The sequence below is a fragment of the Macrobrachium rosenbergii genome, chromosome 26, assembly GCF_040412425.1.
Source record: "Macrobrachium rosenbergii isolate ZJJX-2024 chromosome 26, ASM4041242v1, whole genome shotgun sequence".
Lineage (NCBI taxonomy): Eukaryota > Metazoa > Arthropoda > Malacostraca > Decapoda > Palaemonidae > Macrobrachium > Macrobrachium rosenbergii.
In genome coordinates this window covers 7071861-7093892 of record NC_089766.1, presented here as the reverse complement: position 1 = coordinate 7093892, position 22032 = coordinate 7071861, and the positions used below count along the sequence as shown (strand labels likewise).

The following is a 22032-nucleotide window of genomic DNA, read 5'->3' as shown; positions in this document are numbered from 1 at the left end:
TGGGTGAATATCAACATTCTTTGTAAAGACAGCATGTCGTAATGAGGAGAGCTCTTGTTTTTCTAGCCTGAAGTTAAAAGACTGGTACCCCAGTGCTGTAAGCCTGTTTTTTAAAATTTTTATATTTACTAGTATTTATTTTGTTTAGGTCTACACAACTGCAGGTTTGGTCCACGAGACTAAGCAATCTAGGGCTGGAATGAATAAGCATATGCAGTTATAATCTTATAGATAGGTCGCTTGGTTTATATTTAATAAAACTTGACATTACTATTTAGCCTTTAGGTTTAATAGATAGCTGTGATATTGATATTTAAAATTTAAAATTCAAACCTTTTAATGGTAAGGCAGAATCGTACTGCATGATTTGTTGTATAATATTTGATTACAAAATTTTACCGTTGATAGAACTACACAGAATATGAAAATAGGCCTGTTTCCGATGGGGGTCTAAACGTGACAATATTCCCATGACGGTTCTCGTCACCTCAACAAAAATTATATAAATATATCGGGGCTTTCTCCACGAATCTCTTTTTTTAGGTCACTGGCCATTGACAATATGCTTTTCACGCCTCAAACCTATATTCATAAGTAGATGACTGAAGTGTGGAGGAACTTAGATCTTCTTCTCTAAATTTTGTTTTGGATAAAAGAAGATATGTATTAGTATGACTTTATATTACATAAAATCCTATAAATGTTTTGGTTTAAACTGTTTTCCGTGATCTGACTGTTTACATCATCGCGACCGTAAGTGATCGTTCCAGAATGTTCCGTCCGAATTTCAATATGACTCCTTATTTCGTCTCTTTAAACATCCTGCTGTGAGTATGTGATTACCACTGTCAATGGGGAAATTTATTTCCTATCTACCTTCCAAAAAAGAATAAACCGGCAGCCGACGAACGAAATGAACAGGAAAGTGATTCGGAACTTTTTTGGAGCAATGGCGAATAATAGCCTTTACAGCTTCGAAAACTTTTGCCCCGTCGTAGCTCGAATTGGAAAACCCGTGAAAATCGTCGAACATTTTTTCGTGTCATGGACGATTCTGAAAGTGGCCCCGCCGTTAAAAGAGGATTGTCCCTTGATTCATAACAGTTAGCGGCAATAAATGGCGATAAATCCCAGAATTTTTAGGGGTAGAGGGGATGGAATTTTTTATCAATGAATGGGACGTTGGTAGGATCGTTACCTTGCCGGGAAAGTGGGAGTAACTGACCTCAGGTGCAATTTGACCTGATGGGACAACCGGGTGAGTCGATTTGGCGAGTTGGGGACATAACAGTCATTTGTAACATGACAACATAACAGTCATTTGTAACATAACAACATAACAGTCATTTGCAAAATAACAGCATAACAGTCATTTGTAAAAAACAATCAGTCGTAAAATAACAGTTATTTGTAACATAACAGTCATTTGTAACACAACAATCATTTGTAAAAAACAGCTATTTTGTAACAACAGTCATTTGTAACATAACAGACAATTAGTGAAATAACAATAATTTGTAAGTAGCCCTAAAACAAAGCAATAACTTCATATCAAAAGCTCCAAGTAGCTCTAAAACAAAGCAGTAACTTCATTAGCTTCATATTAAAAGCACTTCCAAGATTTGTAACCCGATACAAAGTCTGAAAGCCGAACACCGCCGTTTCACAAAGAATATCTAGTGAACATCTCCAAGCGCTTTCATTTTTCCTGCTTAATTTGCTCTTGTTGTATTATTTTTAATATTTCTTTTTCAGTTTTGGTTGCCCTTGTTATATCATTTTTTATTTTTCTTATTTCTTTTTTGTATGCCCTTGTTGTATTATTTATAATATTTTTGCCATATACTACTATTATAATGTGTAATAAACTATTTTGACAGACCCAGAGGTTGGAATGGTGCGGTTAGAATAATTACTTCATTTCTTATCATATTTGAGTCACTGTTATCTCATTTTATTTGTTTATGAGATTAATTATTTACATTCATCGAGATCATATTTTTATATTTAATGTAATCCATTAATTCCTGAAACTGAGAGAGAGAGAGAGAGAGAGAGAGAGAGAGAGAGAGAGAGAGAGAGAGAGAGAGAGAGAGAGAGAGAGAGAAAGAGATTTCAGACTAATTGCACTTCTCATTTTCTATGTCTTCCAGAATTTGTTTTCTGTCAGACTGTAAGTCTTGAGAGAGAGAGAGAGAGAGAGAGAGAGAGAGAGAGAGAGAGAGAGAGAGAGAGAGAGAGAGAGAGAGGAAATGATTTCAGACTAATTACATCTCTCATTGTCTAAGTCTTTTCTCAAATTTTCTTTCGCCTTGCACTGTCTCACAATTCCTTGCATTCTGTTTCATTAGCCGCCCACAGACCCTGCCAACTTTTCTTTTAGGAAGCCATTGTCTGATCATTCCCCAGAGGAAAATGATGACGAAAACATCGCAGCTCTCTTGATTCTCTCAAATTGCCAATTAGGCGAAGAGTCAGCCAGAAAAGACGGCCCCCCCCCTTGCATTGGCAAATGAGAGAGATGTTTGTTATTAATTTGGAAAGGCATCCACGCGAGTCAAGAACGACTCGCTTCTTTGATTTGCGTTGTAATGGGGTGGTTCTACCCATGAATGTGTGGAGTAGTGACTGTACTAGATGACTGTATCATGACTGTATTATGACTGTACTAGATAACTGTATCATGACTGTATTATGACTATACTAGATGAAATTTTTAGATACCTTTCCTATCTTGATTTGCGTTGTAATGGGGTGGTTCTACCCATGAATGGGTGGAGTAATGACTGTGCTAGATGACTGTATCATGACTGTATTATGATTGTACTAGATGGCTGTATCATGACTGTATTATGACTACACTAGATGAAGTTTTTAGATACCTTTCCTATCTTGAACACTTTAAACGCTTTCCTTATACCGTCAGTTACCTACACAAACACTCAAAATTTACATCAACTCCATCCACTCTCATACCAGTCAGATCTGCTTCTCTCCCAAACTCTGCTTTCAAAAGTACTCTCTTTGTTGTCATAAGGTTTTATTTTCTTTAGATAACATCACTCCACCTGTACCAAATTCTCATAAGATCCATTTGCTCTTTAACACTCCTCTCTGCACGTACTTCCATCTAGAATCATTTATGTTCCGCCTTTATGTACTCCCTCAGATTTACTGCTAACTTTTCAGTTTATTCCACTTTATTTCTCGTGTATTTTACAGCATTTTTACAGTGCCCAAGGCTTCAAATGCATGCCCTTAAAATCAGTATGTTTATGGTTTAAATAAAAGTGGAACGATATTTATAAACTTATTACTTACAGCTCTGAAATGATGGAAAATATTGCCCACTGTCAAGGCATCCATTACATTTTCAATTTTATTTATTCTATGAACGTTGAAAAAAAAGAAAGAACAAATCTCACATTCAGTTAAGAAAGGTCTAAAAAAAAATGTCATCAAACGAAATGGCGCAGCAAGACTCCATTCGTGGGTTAAAAGAGAAAAAATAATAAAGTAGATCCTTCATGGCCGAGAGGCACACATGGAATTCGGCGCCCTCACCGCGAAGAGAATTTGCCTCACAGCCACTCACTCACCCTAGTACTGTTTGAGCAACCCCCTTCCTCCCCACCCCTTCCTTCCCCCTCCCCCTTCCTCCCAACCCCTTCCTTCCTTCCTGTCCCAGTTTCCTCCCCTCCCCTCCCCCCTCTCTCATCCTCGGAAGTTCGTTCAAAGAGCCACTTCTCTTTTCTACTTATAATAACTAAAGCTTGAGGAGGCCTCGTTTTTTCATACCTACCCCTTCCCCTTCCCCTTCCCTTAATTCCATCTCAGGCTGATGTTGGAGGTTGTGGGGGGGGGGAGTAGGCGTCTTCCCCAAGCCTGCATTCCTTAAGGGTGAGGAGGAGATTGGGAGAAAGGGGGAGAAAGTCTCGGAAAAGAGATGTCTTTCTCTTTTGTCGAGGGTTTCAACTTTCCTAAAAAGACAGTGAGCAAATATGGTCATCTTATGTTCTTGACAAATTCACACAGTAGATTAAAACTCAGAAGAGGGGAAAATGAGAAAGAAAAATAATAGGTAAATGCATAATATGATATTACAAAATAAAAACTACAAAAACGAGGGAAAACAAAGAAAATAAAAAGTGAATTAGCTGATATTATGATTAGGATTCTTGGGAATTGGAGGAAAGCTTAAGGAGATGAGAATAAGATGAGACATTTCTAAGAATTGGGGAAAAAATGCAAAATGTGATAGTTTTTAATTAATTACTTACATGGTGAAATTAAGGTATAAACAAAAGTCTCTAAATTTATATGAATGTATATATATATATAAATATACACATTATATATGTATATTTATATATATAAAATATATATATATTATATATATATATATATATATATATATATATATATATATGCATATATATATATATATATGCATATATACGTATATATATATATATATATATATATATATATATATATATATATATATATATATATATATATATATATATATATATATATATATATATATATATATATATATATATATACATATATACATATATATGTGTATATGTATATATATACGTGTGTGTGTGTACGTGTGTATTCCCAGAGCAATAATGAAGTCGAAAAACTGTCTGAAAATTAAAACAAATAACATGAAAAAGCACCGAGTATAAAAGAAAAACATTGCGAAAGAACGTTTTTCCAGGGAGAAAGTTAACAAGACCTCTTTTACCTCCGAGCCTGAGAAGATGAGAGAGAGAGAGAGAGAGAGAGAGAGAGAGAGAGAGAGAGAGAGAGAGAGAGAAGAGAGAGAGGGAGATTTTATTCATGAGGCCACGATCTCAGTTTGAATTCATGGAGGCCTGCTTCTTTCTGAAAAGAAATTAAGTTCCCGAAAACGCCAAGAGTTTGGAGACACTTCTTCTCTGACGCTACTCTCTGAAGAGGCAGAGAGAGAGAGAGAGAGAGAGAGAGAGAGAGAGAGAGAGAGAGAGAGAGAGAGAGAGAGAGAGAGAAACTGGGAAACACGAGTGCAGTGTATACAGAAAATATAATTATGTATGAACAAGTATGCACAGTTATATTACAGATACATGTCTGTCTATCTATCTATCTATATATATATATATACATATATATACATGCATACATATGTATATTTATATGTATATGTATGTATGTATATATACAATATATATATATATATATATATATATATATATATATATATATATATATATATATATATATATATATATATATATATATATATATATATATATATATATATATATATATATATATATATATATATATTCAGTAAGCTACAAACGTCCTTTAATATCCAATTCGCTCTACCTCGGAAATAATATGTTTTCATATATATGTTACCGAAGGGGAATTTTTAGTTGATAATAAGTTCGTCGTCCCGTGGGCTCGAACCAACGAAGGACAAGAACTCAGGACTACAGTGGACGCCTTAACCCACACGGCCAGCAAGTGAGGTATAAGTGGATATCGGCTCTAATCTTGATTGTATATAAATCATGGTGATGTGATAAAAGTCATATATATATATATATATATATATATATATATATATATATATATATATATATATACATATATATATATATATATATATATATATATATATATATATATATATATATATATATATATATATATATATATATATATATATATATAAATATATAAATCTGAAGGACTTAAGGCTGAAAGAAGCATAAAGCAAATCTGAAGGGATTTGGGGGCCCTGGAAGAAGCATATAAAACGTCCGAAGGGATTTGGAACCCTGAAAAAAAAAACAGCAAAATCGAAATAAAAGGAGACGAGAACCGCGGGACAACCAAAGGCCCTTATCGCCTCAAGCAAAATACACTAATTCCTCTGTTGGAAGACTTTGGACTCATTAATCTTGTGTTTTTATTCTGACTCTCGCAACTTGAGGGGATCTTTTAGATAGTTTTCGAAACCTGGATTCCTAAAGGGCAATGCGCAAACTGACAATGAACAAGAAACATTTTGACTTCTTGTAAGGTTTCGGATCATTTGGGTACACATATCGCCCATACAAACATTTATAAGTATTCTACAAACATTTATGAATATTCATTAAAATTACTCCTGATATTTGTGGGTGATTTCAGTATATTGTCCATTTTCTTTTAACCCATTGGCAATACCAAAACGTAAATGACCTTATAGAGAGAATTGCAATACATTAATAATATTTCAGCTGTCGTGCTGTTGATGTTAAGTTAATGTCATTATAACTGTAATCACTATCGCGGATAATTGCTATAGAATTTTGCTGTATAAGATTTCTCTCGAAATAGATATTCACTGGGACCTAAATGAAAGCCATCTCATTTTCTCAAATCTCTGATGAAGAATTAGAGCGATTGCTCGGTTAATAGCACTGGCGTTGCAGTGACGTTGTTTAACAGGTATATCTGACGTAATTAGGAATCACCTAAGATGAAACAACACGAAGCACAACAAACACGAACCTAATTTCAACTCTAACCAGAAAACCAACATAAAAATGAACGAAAGCAATTCTAGCCTTGGCGTTGCAGTAATGTTGTTTACCATGTATTTGAATGGCCTTCAATAAAACAACACGAAGAACAACAGACACGAACCAAATTTCGATTTTAACCAGAAAACCAACATAAAAATTAACGAAGGTAACTCTAGCACTGGCGTTGCCTAATGTTGTTCACCACGTATTTGTGACGTAATAAGGAATCGCCTGAGACGAAACAACACGAAAAGCAACAACCACGAACCTAATTTCAACTCTATCCAGAAAACGAACATAAAAATGAACGCAGGTGATTCATCAGACTTTTGGTCCGATAATTTGTTTCCAATTTTCTTCTTCAGATTCGCGCATCGGAAAAGATGGACGGCTCTCATCAGTTTCTTTAGAGAGACGGATAATCAACCTGTCAGTCCGACAGGAGACAGTTCCCGTCATCTTTTCTCGAAAAGTGGAGATCGTTATGTTTTACTGCAAAGTCCAGCTCAGCTCTTCTGTCCAATATCGCAAAGTGAGTTTTTAATTTTTATTGTGGGGCTTCATCGTCGTATGGTGTTTGTGAGAGGGAATGTAATATTTCGTTGATTTTTTAAACGGTTGGATGTGATCGAGGACGTGAATATAGCATATATATATATATATATATATATATATATATATATATATATATATATATTATATACATATATATATATATATATATTATATATATATATATATATATATATATATATATATATATATATATATATATATATATATATATATAAATATATATATATATATATTTATATATATACTGTACATGTATATATATGTATTATTATGTATATATAAATATATATATGAATATATATTTATATATATACATAGATGTATATATAATTATATTCCCACGACAAAACAAAAAGTATAAACACATTAAATATCTTATCACTCCGCATTACTCAACAAAAAATTCATCACTGTACTTGCCTTCCAGATCATAATGATGAGAAAATATAAAAAAAAATAAATAAAAGAAATGAAAGAAACTGGATTCCTACATAGAGCCGTTCCTCCTCCTCCTCTCTCTCTCTCTCTCTCTCTCTCTGACGTTCTTTTAACTTTTCCATCAACCGCAATTTTCACCTCCGTTGCGCCATTAATATTAATTGTCAATCCCAACCGCTGAAGCATTGCATTGGCTGTGTCCCAACCTCGCCTTAAAGGGACTGTATTATTATGTCCCCTCCCCCCTTGCATATGTTAGTGTTTACATTCATACATACGTAATGGCGCACATGCATGCATATCTGCTGGAGAGAGAGAGAGAGAGAGAGAGAGAGAGAGAGAGAGAGAGAGAGAGAGAGAGAGAGACTGGAAATGTTTAATTCTTTATGAGTAGATCAAGCAAGTGCAAAGAAAGCTTTTACATGATTGGAGAGAGAGAGAGAGAGAATGTTTTTCTGTATAGATAGATCAAGCAATTGCAAACACAACTATTACATGGTTGGGAGAGAGAGAGAGAGAGAGAGAGAGAGAGAGAGAGAGAGAGAGAGAGAGAGAGAGAGAGGATAGATTGATTTAGAGGCTGGGAATGTTCAGTTCTGCATAAATAAATCAAGCAAGTGTAAACACGAAGCTACTACAAGACAAGGAAAAAGAGAGAGAGAGAGAGAGAGAGAGAGAGAGAGAGAGAGAGAGAGAGAGGGTATAGTTTTAGAGACTAGGACTGTTTAATTCTGTAGCAGGAATAATGCAAGCTGCAGAATGAGTCACAAATGGCAAAACCTGTTCAAGGTCGGTTAGTACTATAAAGATATGTCGGTATGAATGATAATGCAGAGTAAAAAAAGGGAAATCGCCGCTATAATTTGGTAAGACTATGGAAATGTCACTTTAGATGATAATGCATATACGATAGAGATTACCATATATGGGTCACATAGCAAAGCCGTAAAAATAACTGATTTGATCCAGCTTAAAAAAAAGTAAAAAATACGCCAAAGTTTCTTCCCCGCAATCGAGTTTTCTGTACAGCAGCTACAGCGTATAATCAAGGCCGCCGAAAATCGATCTATCTCTCGATGGTCTCGGTATAATGCTGTATGAGCCGCGGCCAATGAAGCTTTAACTAAGGCCCGGTGGTGGCCTATCCTTTATCGTTGCCAGACGCACGACCATGGCTATCTTTAACCTTAAATAGAATAAAGAATACTGAGGCTAGAGGGCTGCAATTCGGTATGTTTGATGATTGGAAGGTAGATGATCAACATACCAATTTGCAGCCCTCTAGCATCAGTAGTTTTTAAGATCTGAGGGCGGACTGAAAAAGTGCGGACGGACAGACAAAGTCGTCACAATAGTTTTCTTTTACAGACAACTCAAAAAATCAACAGAATAAGAAATATAAAAACAGGGATATGATTACCATTAGAAGTTCGCACATCAAACACTGTGAAATTAACTGATCCGATTCAACTTTGAACAAAAAAAAAAATCTGACAGAATAAACACATCTAAAAAAAAGGAAATATAAATACGCCTGTTTGCAAATCCTATATTTGCAGTACCGACCCCATTTGCGCGCACATCGATTACTGCTTTATAGCCAGGTCATTTTTAGAATTGCATTAATGAATTACCAACTAATAAAATGCAGCGAAATATTAGGTACCTGTGTGATATCCTCCCTCATATATATATATATATATATATATATATATATATATATATATATATATATATATATATATATATATATATATATAGTATATATGTATATATATAAATGTAATATTTATATATATGTATCTATATATATATATATATATATATATATATATATATATATATATATATATATATATAGAGAGAGAGAGAGAGAGAGAGAGAGAGAGAGAGAGAGACTTTTATAATGGCCGTTGTAATATGAAAAAATTGCACAACCAAAAAACGAAACCCCGTAGGAGGTTACTGCCGCCAGTACACCTCACGCGGTGGACTGTAGGCATAACTTAAGGTTCTTTTTAGCTTCCCTTCGGCCCCTAGCTGCAACCCCTTGCATTCCTTTTAGTCTATCTCCGTTCATATTCTCTTCCTTCCATCTTACTTTCCTCAACTCTCTCCTAACAATCGATTCAACATTATTTTCAGCGCTGAGTGACCTCCTAGGTCCCAGCGCTTGAACAATACGCCACTACATCCTAAATTCACAAGCAGTCCTCCTTGTATTTTAATAATTTACTAAAATTTTTATCTCTTTATTTATCAATTTGTTAATTTATCTTTTTCCTCTTCTACTAATAGACCTCTTCTTTTTTATATTTCCTATTACTTTTTGTTAATTCTTTCAGTTGGACATATTTTCTTCGGAAGCTTGAAGAATTTCGGGTCAGTGGCCCCCTTTGGTGGGCTTGCTCCATATGAATAGGGTTCATCTTCTGAATAATAATAATAATAATAATAATAATAATAATAATAATAATAATAATAATAATAATAATAATAATAATCACAGTAAACTCTGTAATTCAAAATGAATTATTTTCAATCATAATTATAACTTTTAATTCTTTATGACAAGGGGCTTGTCTTCTGAATAATAATAATAATAATAATAATAATAATAATAATAATAATAATAATAATAACAAAAGCAATAAACCTTAAACAAAAGCTACGTAGGAAACCCCATAATTACAATTTCAAATTATAACTATAATTTTTAATTGTAATCATCAACATGCAAACGAAGACACAAGCTCTCACAGCAAACTTCTACACTTAAAAATCAATTCGTTTCATATTATAACCAAAATTTTTAAATTTTAATCATAATCAATAATTTTTTTAAAAAAATCACTAATTAAAAACATGCGCAGGAAGACACGTTCCCTCAACAACTCTCCTTCTTGCGGTTTCATCCTCCTCAAAGAAACTCATCACTCTGCCAGATTCAATTATGGGGTTCCCCCCTTGAAGTTACACCCCACAGATGGCAATTAGTTGCTGATGTTCAAGATACACTTCAGCGGAAATTGGCCGCTTAATTAGGGAACCGAGACGAGACGAGACGAACGAGAGAGAGAGAGAGAGAGAGAGAGAGAGAGAGAGAGAGAGAGAGAGAGAGAGAGAGAGAGAGAGAGACTCTGTAGTTTTAGAAGCTGGGGATGTTGAATTCTGTGTAAATATGTCAAGCTTTTGCAAACGCAGCTATTGCATGATTTGGGGAGAGAGAGAGAGAGAGAGAGAGAGAGAGAGAGAGAGAGAGAGAGAGAGAGAGAGAGAGAGAGAGAGAGAGACTGTAGTTTTAGAAGCTGGGAATGCTGAATTCTGTGTAAATATGTCAAGCTATTGCAAACGCAGCCATTGCATGATGGGGGGGAGAGAGACTGTAGTTTTAGAAGCTGGGAATGTTGAATTCTGTGTAAATATGTCAAGATAGTGCAAACGCAGCTACTGCATGATTTGGGAGAGAGAGAGAGAGAGAGAGAGAGAGAGAGAGAGAGAGAGAGAGAGAGAGAGAGAGAGAGAGAGAGAGAGTATTTGTTTACGAAATGTACCTGGCTCGAGACAGGCCCATTTCCCATTTTTTTTTTTTTACTTTTGGGGTGGGGGGAGGTAACTTTTTCTACTGAATTATGATTTTTATCTTTCTGATTTCTTCTTAGTATTTGAGATAATTGGTGATTTATTTGTTTATTCAGTTGTCTCAAACAATAAAAAGAAATGAGAAAGATAGAAAAAATAACTCAGTAAAAAAAATTAAAACCACAAAAATTCAACTCCTGTATATTTGTCCCCTTCCAAAAATCGAACTGAAATCACATGCAAAAAAAAAAAGGAAAAAATTCCACAGCTGTCACCAATAGTTTTATAGAATTTCTCCGTGAAAAAAAAAATCTTATAATAAAATAGAAGAGGTAGAAATCCCTTTTTTAAAATTACCCGTAATTTCAGGTTGGAAAAAATGCCAAATCTTTTTTCTTTTTCTCTTTTATTTTTTATATATATTTTTAAACAGAATAGGTGTTATTGGTTGTAAAAATGTTTTAGTCATTGTCTTCTCTAACCAGAGCTAATTGCTTTTGGTGAAGTGCACGAAACAAAAGAATTTCTGTTAATTCTCTTTTTAATATGATTTTTAGTTTTTTGTAAAAGAAAACTATTTTGCCGGCTTTGTCTGACCGTCCACACTTTTTTCTGTCCGCCCTCAGATCTTAAAAACTACTGAGGCTAGAGGGCTGCAAATTGGTATGTTGATCATCCACCCTGCAGTCATCAAACATACCAAATTGCGGCCCTCTAGCCTCAGTATTCTTTATTTTACTTAAGGTTAAAGTTAGCCATGGTCGTGCGTCTGGCAACGATAAAGGGTAGGCCACCGCCGGGCCGTAGCCAAAGTTTCATGGGCCGCGGCTCACACAGCACTATACGGAGACCACCGAAAGATAGATCTATTTTCGGTGGCCTTGATTAGACGCTGTAGCGGCTGTACAGAAAACTCGATTGCGCCGAAGAAACTTCAGAGCCTTTTTTACTTGTTTTTTTGAAACAGCATTGCTTAAAATTTTATATATACTACATTAGAGTTCGTTGATACTGAATCTTATCTTCAAGTATGTTTGCAAGCAAGCAAAACAAAGGAATATCTGTTAGCTCTCTTTTTCATATAAATATTTTCCTCAAGAAACATTCAGGATTTAGATATTCCAAAATTCGTTGATTATGAATCTTATCTTGAATTATGACCTGCTTGCAAGATGAAAATGAATTCATTGATCAACATATGTAGTCTTATCAATCAGTGCTCTTCTCCGTTATGTAGCCTGGGTAAGTGGATACGGCTGACAGTGTCAAACAAGCACAATAATAATAATAATAATAATAATAATAATAATAATAATAATAATAATAACACTAAAGCTATTTCAATTTCACTAACTTTTTATGCTTATGAACGTTGGTTTACGTTGATATTAACTAACTTCAACAACAATAATAATAATTATCGATAAAACGTTACCCTCCAGTTGAATGCCAATATTAAAACACTGACATTAACTTTTATATATGTCAGAAATTTTATATCGAATTCAAACGGGACTTCCTCAAGTTAGAAAATCCTCAAGTTATAAAACCCTCAAGTTAGAAAATCCTCAAGTTAGAAAATCCTCAAGTTATAAAACCCTCATATTAGAAAATCCTCAAGTTAGAAAATCCTCAAGTTATAAAATCCTGAAGTTAGAAAATCCTCAATTTAGAAAATCCTCAATTTAGAAAATCCTCAAGTTAGAAAAACCCCAAGTTAGAAAATCCTCAAGGTAGAAAATCCTCAAGTTATAAAATCCCCAAGTTATAAAATCCCCAAGTTAAAAAAATCTTATAGTTATAAAATCCCCAAGTTAAAAAATCTTATGATAATAAAATCTTATAGTTATAAAATCCCAAAGTTAGAAAATTCTAAATTTATAAATTCCTCAAGTTATAAAATCCCGAAGTTATAAAATCCCCAATTTATAAAATCCCAAGTTATAAAATTTCCAAGTTATAAAATCCTCAAGTTATAAAATTCGAACTCGTTGTCAGAAGTTTCCGCAGCATGAATAAAAATACACGTCGAGAGCTAATCAAAGTTTTGGGAAAGAAGGACCTGATTAATTAAAAAAAAAATCAGATTAAACCTGCAAAGTTGTTAAACGGGGAAAAAAAGGTTAGGGAAAAAAGTTAAGGAAAAAAGTTAGGAAACTTTCCAAAACAAAAATCGTAGGTTTATTTACATCTTCAAAGTAATTTTCAGACTTGGGTGAAAAATCTTGTCTGGACTTTCATCATCTTTGTTATTGGTATCATTGTGATTGTCATCGCTATTATTAGTAGTAAATACCATCGCTACTATGAGGAACAGTAGCAGCGATAGTGGTAGTAGTGGTAGGAATAGTGGTAGCAATAGTAGTAATAAGTTCAATTAGCAACTTTATTATTTATGTCGAAAAATGAAAAACGTAGAAAATATGACTTGGTTTGTGGGGTAATAGCAATGTATTATTGGTAATGCTACACACAGCTTGTGAAATGGTTTAATATTCAATTGTGCAATGAGAGAGAGAGAGAGAGAGAGAGAGAGAGAGAGAGAGAGAGAGAGAGAGAGAGAGAGAGAGAGAGAGAGAGAGAGAGAGAGAAACTCTGCCCTCTGATTAAAATGTCTTCATAATATATGAATGAAAAAAATACAAAGGAGGACTCATACAATCATGAGATTGCAAGAAATGTATGAGAAAACACAGTCGTAAAGGATTGACATTGATTATGGGAAATTCTCGAAGAAAAATATGAGAATATAACCTTCAAAAGACGCGTGAGCCAAAGGTAGTTGATATTAGCATGAATAATTAACAAAGGAATGAAACTACCCGTAGAGGGAGTCTGAGAACATGATATAAGCTGATAGAGGAAATAAAAAGAAATAAAAAGATTTAATGTCTTTCCAAAAACAAAAAATTAGATGCAATAAACTGACTTAAGTCTTTCATCTTTTAAGATCTGAAAGACTTATTTGTCAAAAACTTTCACAACCTCAAAATGATCCAAGTCATGAAAAACTGAAATTCATTCACTCATGAAACACGCAGGTCGAACCAACCAGGCTTTTTGCACGCGCACAAAACCACCGAAGCTTTTCATTTCAAAGAATAAAACTTTGGCCCAAAAAGAATTTCCCCTCATGACCTCTTCAAACCTTGGGGCTCTGAATGACCTGCCTTTCTCGCCCTCTCAGAGGCCTCAGGGCCCTCGTCATTTAAGGCCGTCCTCAGAGCATGTACCTCATGCTTGTGTGAAGAATGAATAATTATGCACTGCTCCACTTGTACTCCACTGCTAGGAGTGGGGAGTGAAAGGACTTGGGAGAAAGGAGGGACTTTCTACTTCTCTTTGCTATTGGGTTCGTGGCTTTCAAAGGAGCGCTAAATCTACTCTGGGAAAGTACCAAAGTGGTTTGGTGTGTGCAGAAATAGTGCATAGTGGGGGAAAAGGTGTATGACGTTCGTAATATTATTGACCAACAAAACTTGACAGGTTCAAGAGAAAACGGGATGCTGCATCGCAGAAAACGGGGAATACATTTCCACTCTGTAATTTAACTGCTCACAGAAAATGGGAAAAAATACCTTTGTATTCTCAGTGATTTTGTTATTAAACCCACGCCTAACGGAGAGGAGAAAATATTTAGGTCAAATTAAAGAAATTAAAGACAAAAAAGATTCAGTCACCGAAGAGCCTAGCAATGACACAACTGGCAAATACAAATAGACCTAAAATAAAAAAAAATGCAAGTTGGTGATTCCTTTAAGTTTTCAGAAGTCTATCCAAGTGTTTTTTTTTTTTTTTTTTTTTGAACTTCCCCGGAATGGCGGATGAAACTCTCCTCCTGAGACCAATAGCATTCTGCGCTTTCACCTCCGTCGTGGGATGCTGGGTGAAGAGAACCTTATTGCACTTTAGTTGCTCTGCGTTGTGCAAAAGTCCCATATCCTGTATGTTATTACAAAAAACCTGGAGAGAGAGAGAGAGAGAGAGAGAGAGAGAGAGAGAGAGAGAGAGAGAGAGAGAGAGAGAGAGAAATGATTAATGAGAAACAAATAAGAAGCAAAGACAGAGAAAACTAATCTATGAGAGAGAGAAAGAAAGAGAGAGAGAGCATTAATTAATGAGAATTAGATAAATAAGAGATAAAGACACTGAAAACTAATTTACAAGATATGAGAGAGAGAGAGAGAGAGAGAGATACATATTGAGAACTGAATAAATAAGAGATAAAGAGAGAGCAATAATTAAGAATTAAATAAATAAGAAATAGACAGAGAAAGCTAATTTACAAGAAATGAGAGAGAGAGAGAGAGAGAGAGAGAGAGAGAGAGAGAGAGAGAGAGAGAGAGAGAGAGAGAGAACCGTGGCGTTATGAAAGGAAGAATTTTTCCATTCACGATGACACGTTCCGAACCTGAAGTCATGTTCAAGTTATGTCTACGAAAAGGATTAACTAGGTGGAAATGTCAAGATTTTAACATCGCTTTTTACTCCTCTTCAAGGGTCTATTTATTTCTAAGAGAAACATACAGACTTATAAACACACGTACAGCGTATCTGTCCTTTATAAAAAATAAGTTTAGGAGGAGTTACTTCATTCTCTCAGAACTCACAGATAGTTTGTAATTCCCCAGAGAAGAATTAGGCTAAATGTTTTACTTATCATGAAGAAAGTCATAGATTTTTATGACCTTAGAATGACTTCGTATCATGACGAAAATCCCAAACATTAAGGTTTCTCAAAAGGACTTTGACCAGGGAGGAAAATTTCAGATGTTTACGACCTTAGAATGACTTCGTATCATGACGAGAGTCCCAAGAATTAAGGTTTCTCAAAAGGACTTGACCAGGAAGGAAAATTTCAGATGATTATGACCTTAGCATGACCTCGTAACATGACGAAAGTCCCAAAAATTAAGGTTTCTGAAGAGGCCTTGACCAGGAAGGAAAATTTCAGATGTTTATGACCTTAGAATGACCTCGTATCATGACGAAAATCCCAAAAATTAAGGTTTATCACAATGAATTGACCAGGGAGGAAATTTTCCAGATGTTTATGACACTGACATGACCTCGAATCACCTTAGTTCCTCCTTTTTCATATTAAAACATTTCTGGTAAAGGACGAAATATGTAAGAGAGGGCTTTACAGTCACCGGGCACACAAGTAATTCATCTTATTCACCACCGAATAGAATTTTCCTCCAGGCCACTTGAACCGTATTTTGAAGTAACCCCTTCCCTCCCCTCCCCCCCCCCCCCCTCCCCTCCCTACCACCTTACACCCCATATACCCCTCATTACCACGCATTTACTTACACACGAATGCCTACTTATCCCCAAATTCCAATAAAAAAAAAAAAAACAGTAAAAAATGCGCCGAAGTTTCTTCAGCGCAATTCAGATCCTGTACAGCGTATAATCAAGGCCACCGAAAACAGGTCTATCTTTAGGTGGTCTCGGTATAATGCTGTATGAGCCGCGGCCCATAAAACTCTCAGCCGGCCGTGGTGGCCTGTGTTTTTGAGTTGCCAGAAGCACGATTGTGGCTAACTTTAACCTTAAATAAAATAAAAACTACTGAGGACAGAGGGCTGCAGTTTGGTATGTTTGGTGATTGGAAGGTGGATGATCAACATACCAACTTGCAACTCTCTAGACGTAGTAGTTTTTAAGATCTGAGGGCGGACAGAAAGTGCGGACGGAAAACGTGCGGACGGACAGGCAAAGCCGGCACAACAGTTTTCTTTTACAGAACACTAAAAAGAGAATACCCCGTCTTACTTTCTGTAATAAGTAAGCCAGCCAGGCCTCGCTTCCTTAAGCTAACACCCATCCTTCGTGGGTGTTTGGGGGGTTAAGCAAATACCCCCTACTTTACATCCCTGGTTAGGTGTAGGGGAATGGGCATGGGAGGGCAGGGGAGGGGGAGAGGGATTTAAAGTGTCGAAAGGGGATGGGGGTAGGGTGTTCCCCTTCTCTTCAAAGAAGCTCTAGGCTCCGTCTTTGTTTAGAGAACAATAATACTTGTGCTCTTGAAGAGTACAAGGTCAGTCTTGTGGAAGACGGAATATAATAAAACCTGTATAAGGGAACGAAAAGGGAAAATTAAAAGGAATGCCAAAAAATTAATTTTCTTCTTCTGCTTCTTCTTCTTCTTCTCTTAAAGAATGAATGACTTGCCATTAACAGATTTTACAGAAGATGCGTGAGTGTGACTTTCCATTGCGGAGCCCCAGGGAGGAAGGAGCATGCATATAGGACTTACCAGGACTTATTAGTCATTAGGGGAGGAACTTTCTCCACGGAGAAAGTCCCCGAAAGTTCCAAAGAGGGTTTGTAGGAAGGTAGTAGGCAAAGCCTGTCTGGAGAGGAGTTTCCAGGCACGAGAATGAGAGAGAGAGAGAGAGAGAGAGAGAGAGAGAGAGAGAGAGAGAGAGAGAGAGAGAGAGAGAGTAGTTCTCTTTGATGTGTGACTTGACGTATGTGGAGAAAAAATCTCTTAAGTGAATAACTTGCTATGAGGAGAGACGAAGGAATTGGGCATAAATGAATTGATTTAAAGAAGTATCCTACGTAAAGCCATTACTATATATATCTAGGTCTTTTAGCGATATGATTTAAAAAGAAGAGATCTTATAACGATTTTAAGCATCAGTTAATAAAGACACTATAACATCGATGGGGCCTTGTCGCGTCATTTTTCAATATCTCTCTAATGAACTGATAGCTCATCAGACCAGCCAAAGAAAGCAGTTTCATCTGGCCGTTCTTCAGCCTTCATTAACCTATTTGAAATAAGTCTTAATTACGAAAGACAATTTTGAAATATAGTGACTGGAAATCAGCCATCTTAATATGATATCCTCGGTGAAAGCCTCGAGTTATAAATAATTATTTTTTTAGGGAGTAAGAAAAGAATTTTTAGTCAGACTTTCCAAACCTGTGATCAGCTTACGCCCCGAGTCTGAGAAAAAAAGAGACTTGATAAGACTTGATGTAAAGGATCTTCTTCTTAAGAAACCCGGTATTATATCTCTCTCATAATGTATCCTTCTTTGCCGAAGTTTTTCTCTCTTAAGTCTCGGTTCTTAAGGCCCAGCGGGATCCGGTTCTCTTCGTTGAGAACCTGGGTGTATATAGAAGTTTGTACATTGAAGTGTATTTAAAACGGACAAACGTAAATATTAAATAAAAATCAGAAAAGCTGAAATGTTTAAGAACGTGTCATTCTCGAATTTTAGAAATGAGTCGTGCATTTCACTGCGTGCCTATGATTTCAGTATAGGCCTATACTTTCTTTATAGGCTTATACGTTTAGGATAGGCCTATGCTTTCATTATAGGCTTATACGTTTAGGATAGGCCTATGCTTTCATTATAGGCTTATACGTTTAGGATAGGCCTATACTTTCATTATAGGCTTATACGTTCAGGATAGGCCTATACTTTCAATATAGGACTATACTTTCATTATAGGCTTATATGTTCAGGATAGGCCTATACTTTCAATATAGGACTATACTTTCATTATAGGCTTATATGTTCAGGATAGGCCTATACTTTCAATATGGGCGGCTTGGAGTTTCAGTATAGGCCTGTACTTTTAATATACGCCTATACTTTCAGTAAATGAAAAAAAAAGAATAAACTGTAAATAAAACTGAAAATAAACCGCCCTAAATGGATTGTTATTATAAAATAACTCTAAAATAGTGAAAAGACGAAAAAAACTACAGTTGTTAAGATTTAAAAGAAACAAGTAAAAAATGCGCCCAGGTTTCTTCAGCGCAATCGAGTTTTCTGTACAGCCGCTACAGCGTATAATCAAGGCCACCGAAAATAGATCTATCTTTCGGTGGTCTCGGTATAATGCTGTATGAGCCGCGACCCATGAAACTTTCAGCCACGGCCAGTGGTGGCCTGTTCTATAGCGTTACCAGACTCACGATGATGGCAAAATTTAACCGTAAATAAAACAAAAAACTACTGAGGCTAGAGGGCTGCAACTTGGTATGTTTGATGATTGGAGGGTGGATGATCAACATACCAATTTGCAGCCCTCTAGCCTCAGTAGTTTTTAAGATCTGAGGGCGGACAGGAAAAGTGCGGACAGAAAAAAGTGCGGAAAGGAAAAAGTACAGACAGGAAAAATTGCCGACAGAAAAACTGCGGACAGAAAAAAGGGCCGGCACAAAAAACTGCGGACAGAAAAAGTGCGGACAGAAAAAAGTGTGGACAGAAAAAGTGCGGACAGAAAAAAGTGTGGACAGAAAAAGTGCGGACAGAAAAAAGTGTGGACAGAAAAAGTGCGGACAGAAAAAAGTGCGGAAAAAAAAGTACAGACAGGAAAAATTGCCGACAGAAAAACTGCGGACAGAAAAAGTGCGGACAGAAAAAGGGCCGGCACAAAAACTGCGGACAGAAAAAGTGCGGACAGAAAAAGTGTGGACAGAAAAAGTGCGGACAGAAAAAGTGTGGGCAGAAAAAGTGTGGACAGAAAAAAGGGCGGACAGAAAAAAGGGCCGGCACAAAAAATTGCCGACAGAAAAAAGTGTGGACAGAAAAAGTGCGGACAGAAAAAGTGTGGACAGAAAAAGTGCCGGCACAAAAACTGCGGACAGAAAAGTACGGACAGAAAAAGTGTGGACAGAAAAAGTGCGGACAGAAAAACTGCAGACAAAAAAAGTGCGAACGGATAGACAAAGCCGCCACAGTAGTTTACTCTTACAGAAAACTAAAAATCAGGAAAACTAAAAAAAAAAAAAGGAATCCAGCTCACGAAGGATAGAAACACATAAATAGGCGAATTCAGAGAATGGGAGAAGCAGCAAACGCAAATGGGAAGCGCAGGTAATGGACGAACGGAAGTTCATTAGACGAGAAAATGCGACTTGAGGAAGATGCAACCGAGCACACAGGTGGATAACCCAGGAGAGAGAGAGAGAGAGAGAGAGAGAGAGAGAGAGAGAGAGAGAGAGAGAGAGAGAGAGAGAGAGATATTACGGAATATATAAATGCTGGAAAACGAAAATTAGAGAGTGGAAGAGAGAGAGAGAGAGAGAGAGAGAGAGAGAGAGAGAGAGAGAGAGATTACGGAATATATAAATGCTCTAAACCTGGAAAACGAAAATTAGAAGATGAGAGAGAGAGAGAGAGAGAGAGAGAGAGAGAGAGAGATTGGAATTGGAAGATGAAAGGAGAGAGAGAGAGATTAGTGGAATTGGAGAGATGAAAGGAGAGAGAGAGAGAGAGAGAGAGAGAGAGAGAGAGAGAGAGAGAGAGAGAGAGAGAGAGAGAGAGCGATTACGGAATATATAAATGTTGTAAACCTGGAAAATTAAAATTAGAAGATGGAGAGAGAGAGAGAGAGAGAGAGAGATTACGGAAGAAGATGAAAGGAGAGAGAGAGAGAGAGAGAGAGAGAGAGAGAGAGAGAGAGAGAGAGAGAGAGAGAGAGATTACGGAATATATAAATGTTGTAAACCTGGAAAATTAAAATTAGAGAGAAGAGAGAGAGAGAGAGAGAGAGAGAGAGAGAGAGAGAGAGAGAGAGAGAGAGAGAGAGAGATTGAAATTGGAAGATGAAAGGAGAGAGAGAGAGAGAGAGAGAGAGAGAGAGAGAGAGAGAGAGAGAGAGAGAGAGAGAGAGCGATTACGGAATATAAATGTTGTAAACCTGGAAAATTAGGAGATGAAGAAGAGAGAGAGAGATGAGAGAGAGAGAGAGAGAGAGAGAGATTACGGAATATATAAATGCTCTAAACCTGGAAAATTAAAATTAGAAGATGGAAAGAGAGAGAGAGATTACGGAATGTAGTTGTCTTGAAACCTGGAACCTAAAATTGGAAGACGAAAATACAGAGAGAGAGAGAGAGAGAGACAGAGAATCAGAAGATGGAAGAAAAATTAGATAAATAGACAGAGAGAGAGAGAGAGAGGGAGGGAGAATCAGAAGATGGAAGACAGATTAGATAAATAGACAGAGAGAGAGAGAGAGAGAGAGAGAGAGAGAGAGAGAGAGAGAGGATCAGAAGATGGAAGTAAGATTAGGTAAATAGAGAAAGAGAGAGACAGAGATCCAAGTATGAAGAGAGTCCATCCTTAGAGAGAGAGAGAGAGAGAGAGAGAGAAAACGCTCCTATTCACGAAGCCACGTTCCGGGGCCTGAATGGCCGGACTGAATGTGTCCCCCGAAAAAAAGAATTAGGTTTCTTGGAAATGCCGAGAGAGAGAGATCTTTGATGGTGCGCCCGCTGGATGGCGTGTTGATTTATTTTTATGCACGGACAAGACAGAATGTGAAAGCTCAAGGCTCCCACCACTACTGGGTATTTCGGTATATAATATGTATAATATCAGTGCTTTGGGAAAGAGACATATATATATAAGATATTCGGTGAATTGTTATGTCACGGAGTGGTTAGGAGTTCCTTGTCCTGGTCTTCATATTGTGTGTATGTATGTATGTATACATGTATATATATATATATATATATATATATATATATATATATATATATATATATATATATATATATATATATATATATATATATATTGTGATATACAACGCATAATCAAGGTCACCGAAAACAGATCCATCTCTCGGTGGTCTCGGTATAATGCTGTGTGAGTCGCGGCCCACGAGACTTTAACCACTGCCCCGTGGTGGCCTGGCCCATATCGTTGCCAGAGGCACGATTATGGCTAAATTTAACCTTAAATAAAATAAAAACTGCTAAGGCTAGAGGGCTGCAATTTGGTATGTTTGGTGATTGGAGGGTGGATGATCAGCATACCAATTTGCAGCCCTCTAGCCTCAGTAGTCTTTAAGATCTGAGGGCGGGCAGAAAAAGTGCGGA

The 22032-nt window shown here is 36.3% G+C and overlaps 1 protein-coding gene across 1 annotated transcript in view; it reads right to left on the bottom strand.

Annotated features, from left to right (window-relative positions):
• Window positions 1-22032, bottom strand: part of LOC136852687 (trichohyalin-like) — an 86915-nt gene that overhangs the window by 3566 nt on the left and 61317 nt on the right. The window contains exon 5 of the mRNA XM_067127598.1: window positions 14320-14410. Coding sequence (XP_066983699.1) covers window positions 14320-14410 — 91 coding nt within the window. The remainder of the gene's footprint in view (window positions 1-14319; window positions 14411-22032) is intronic.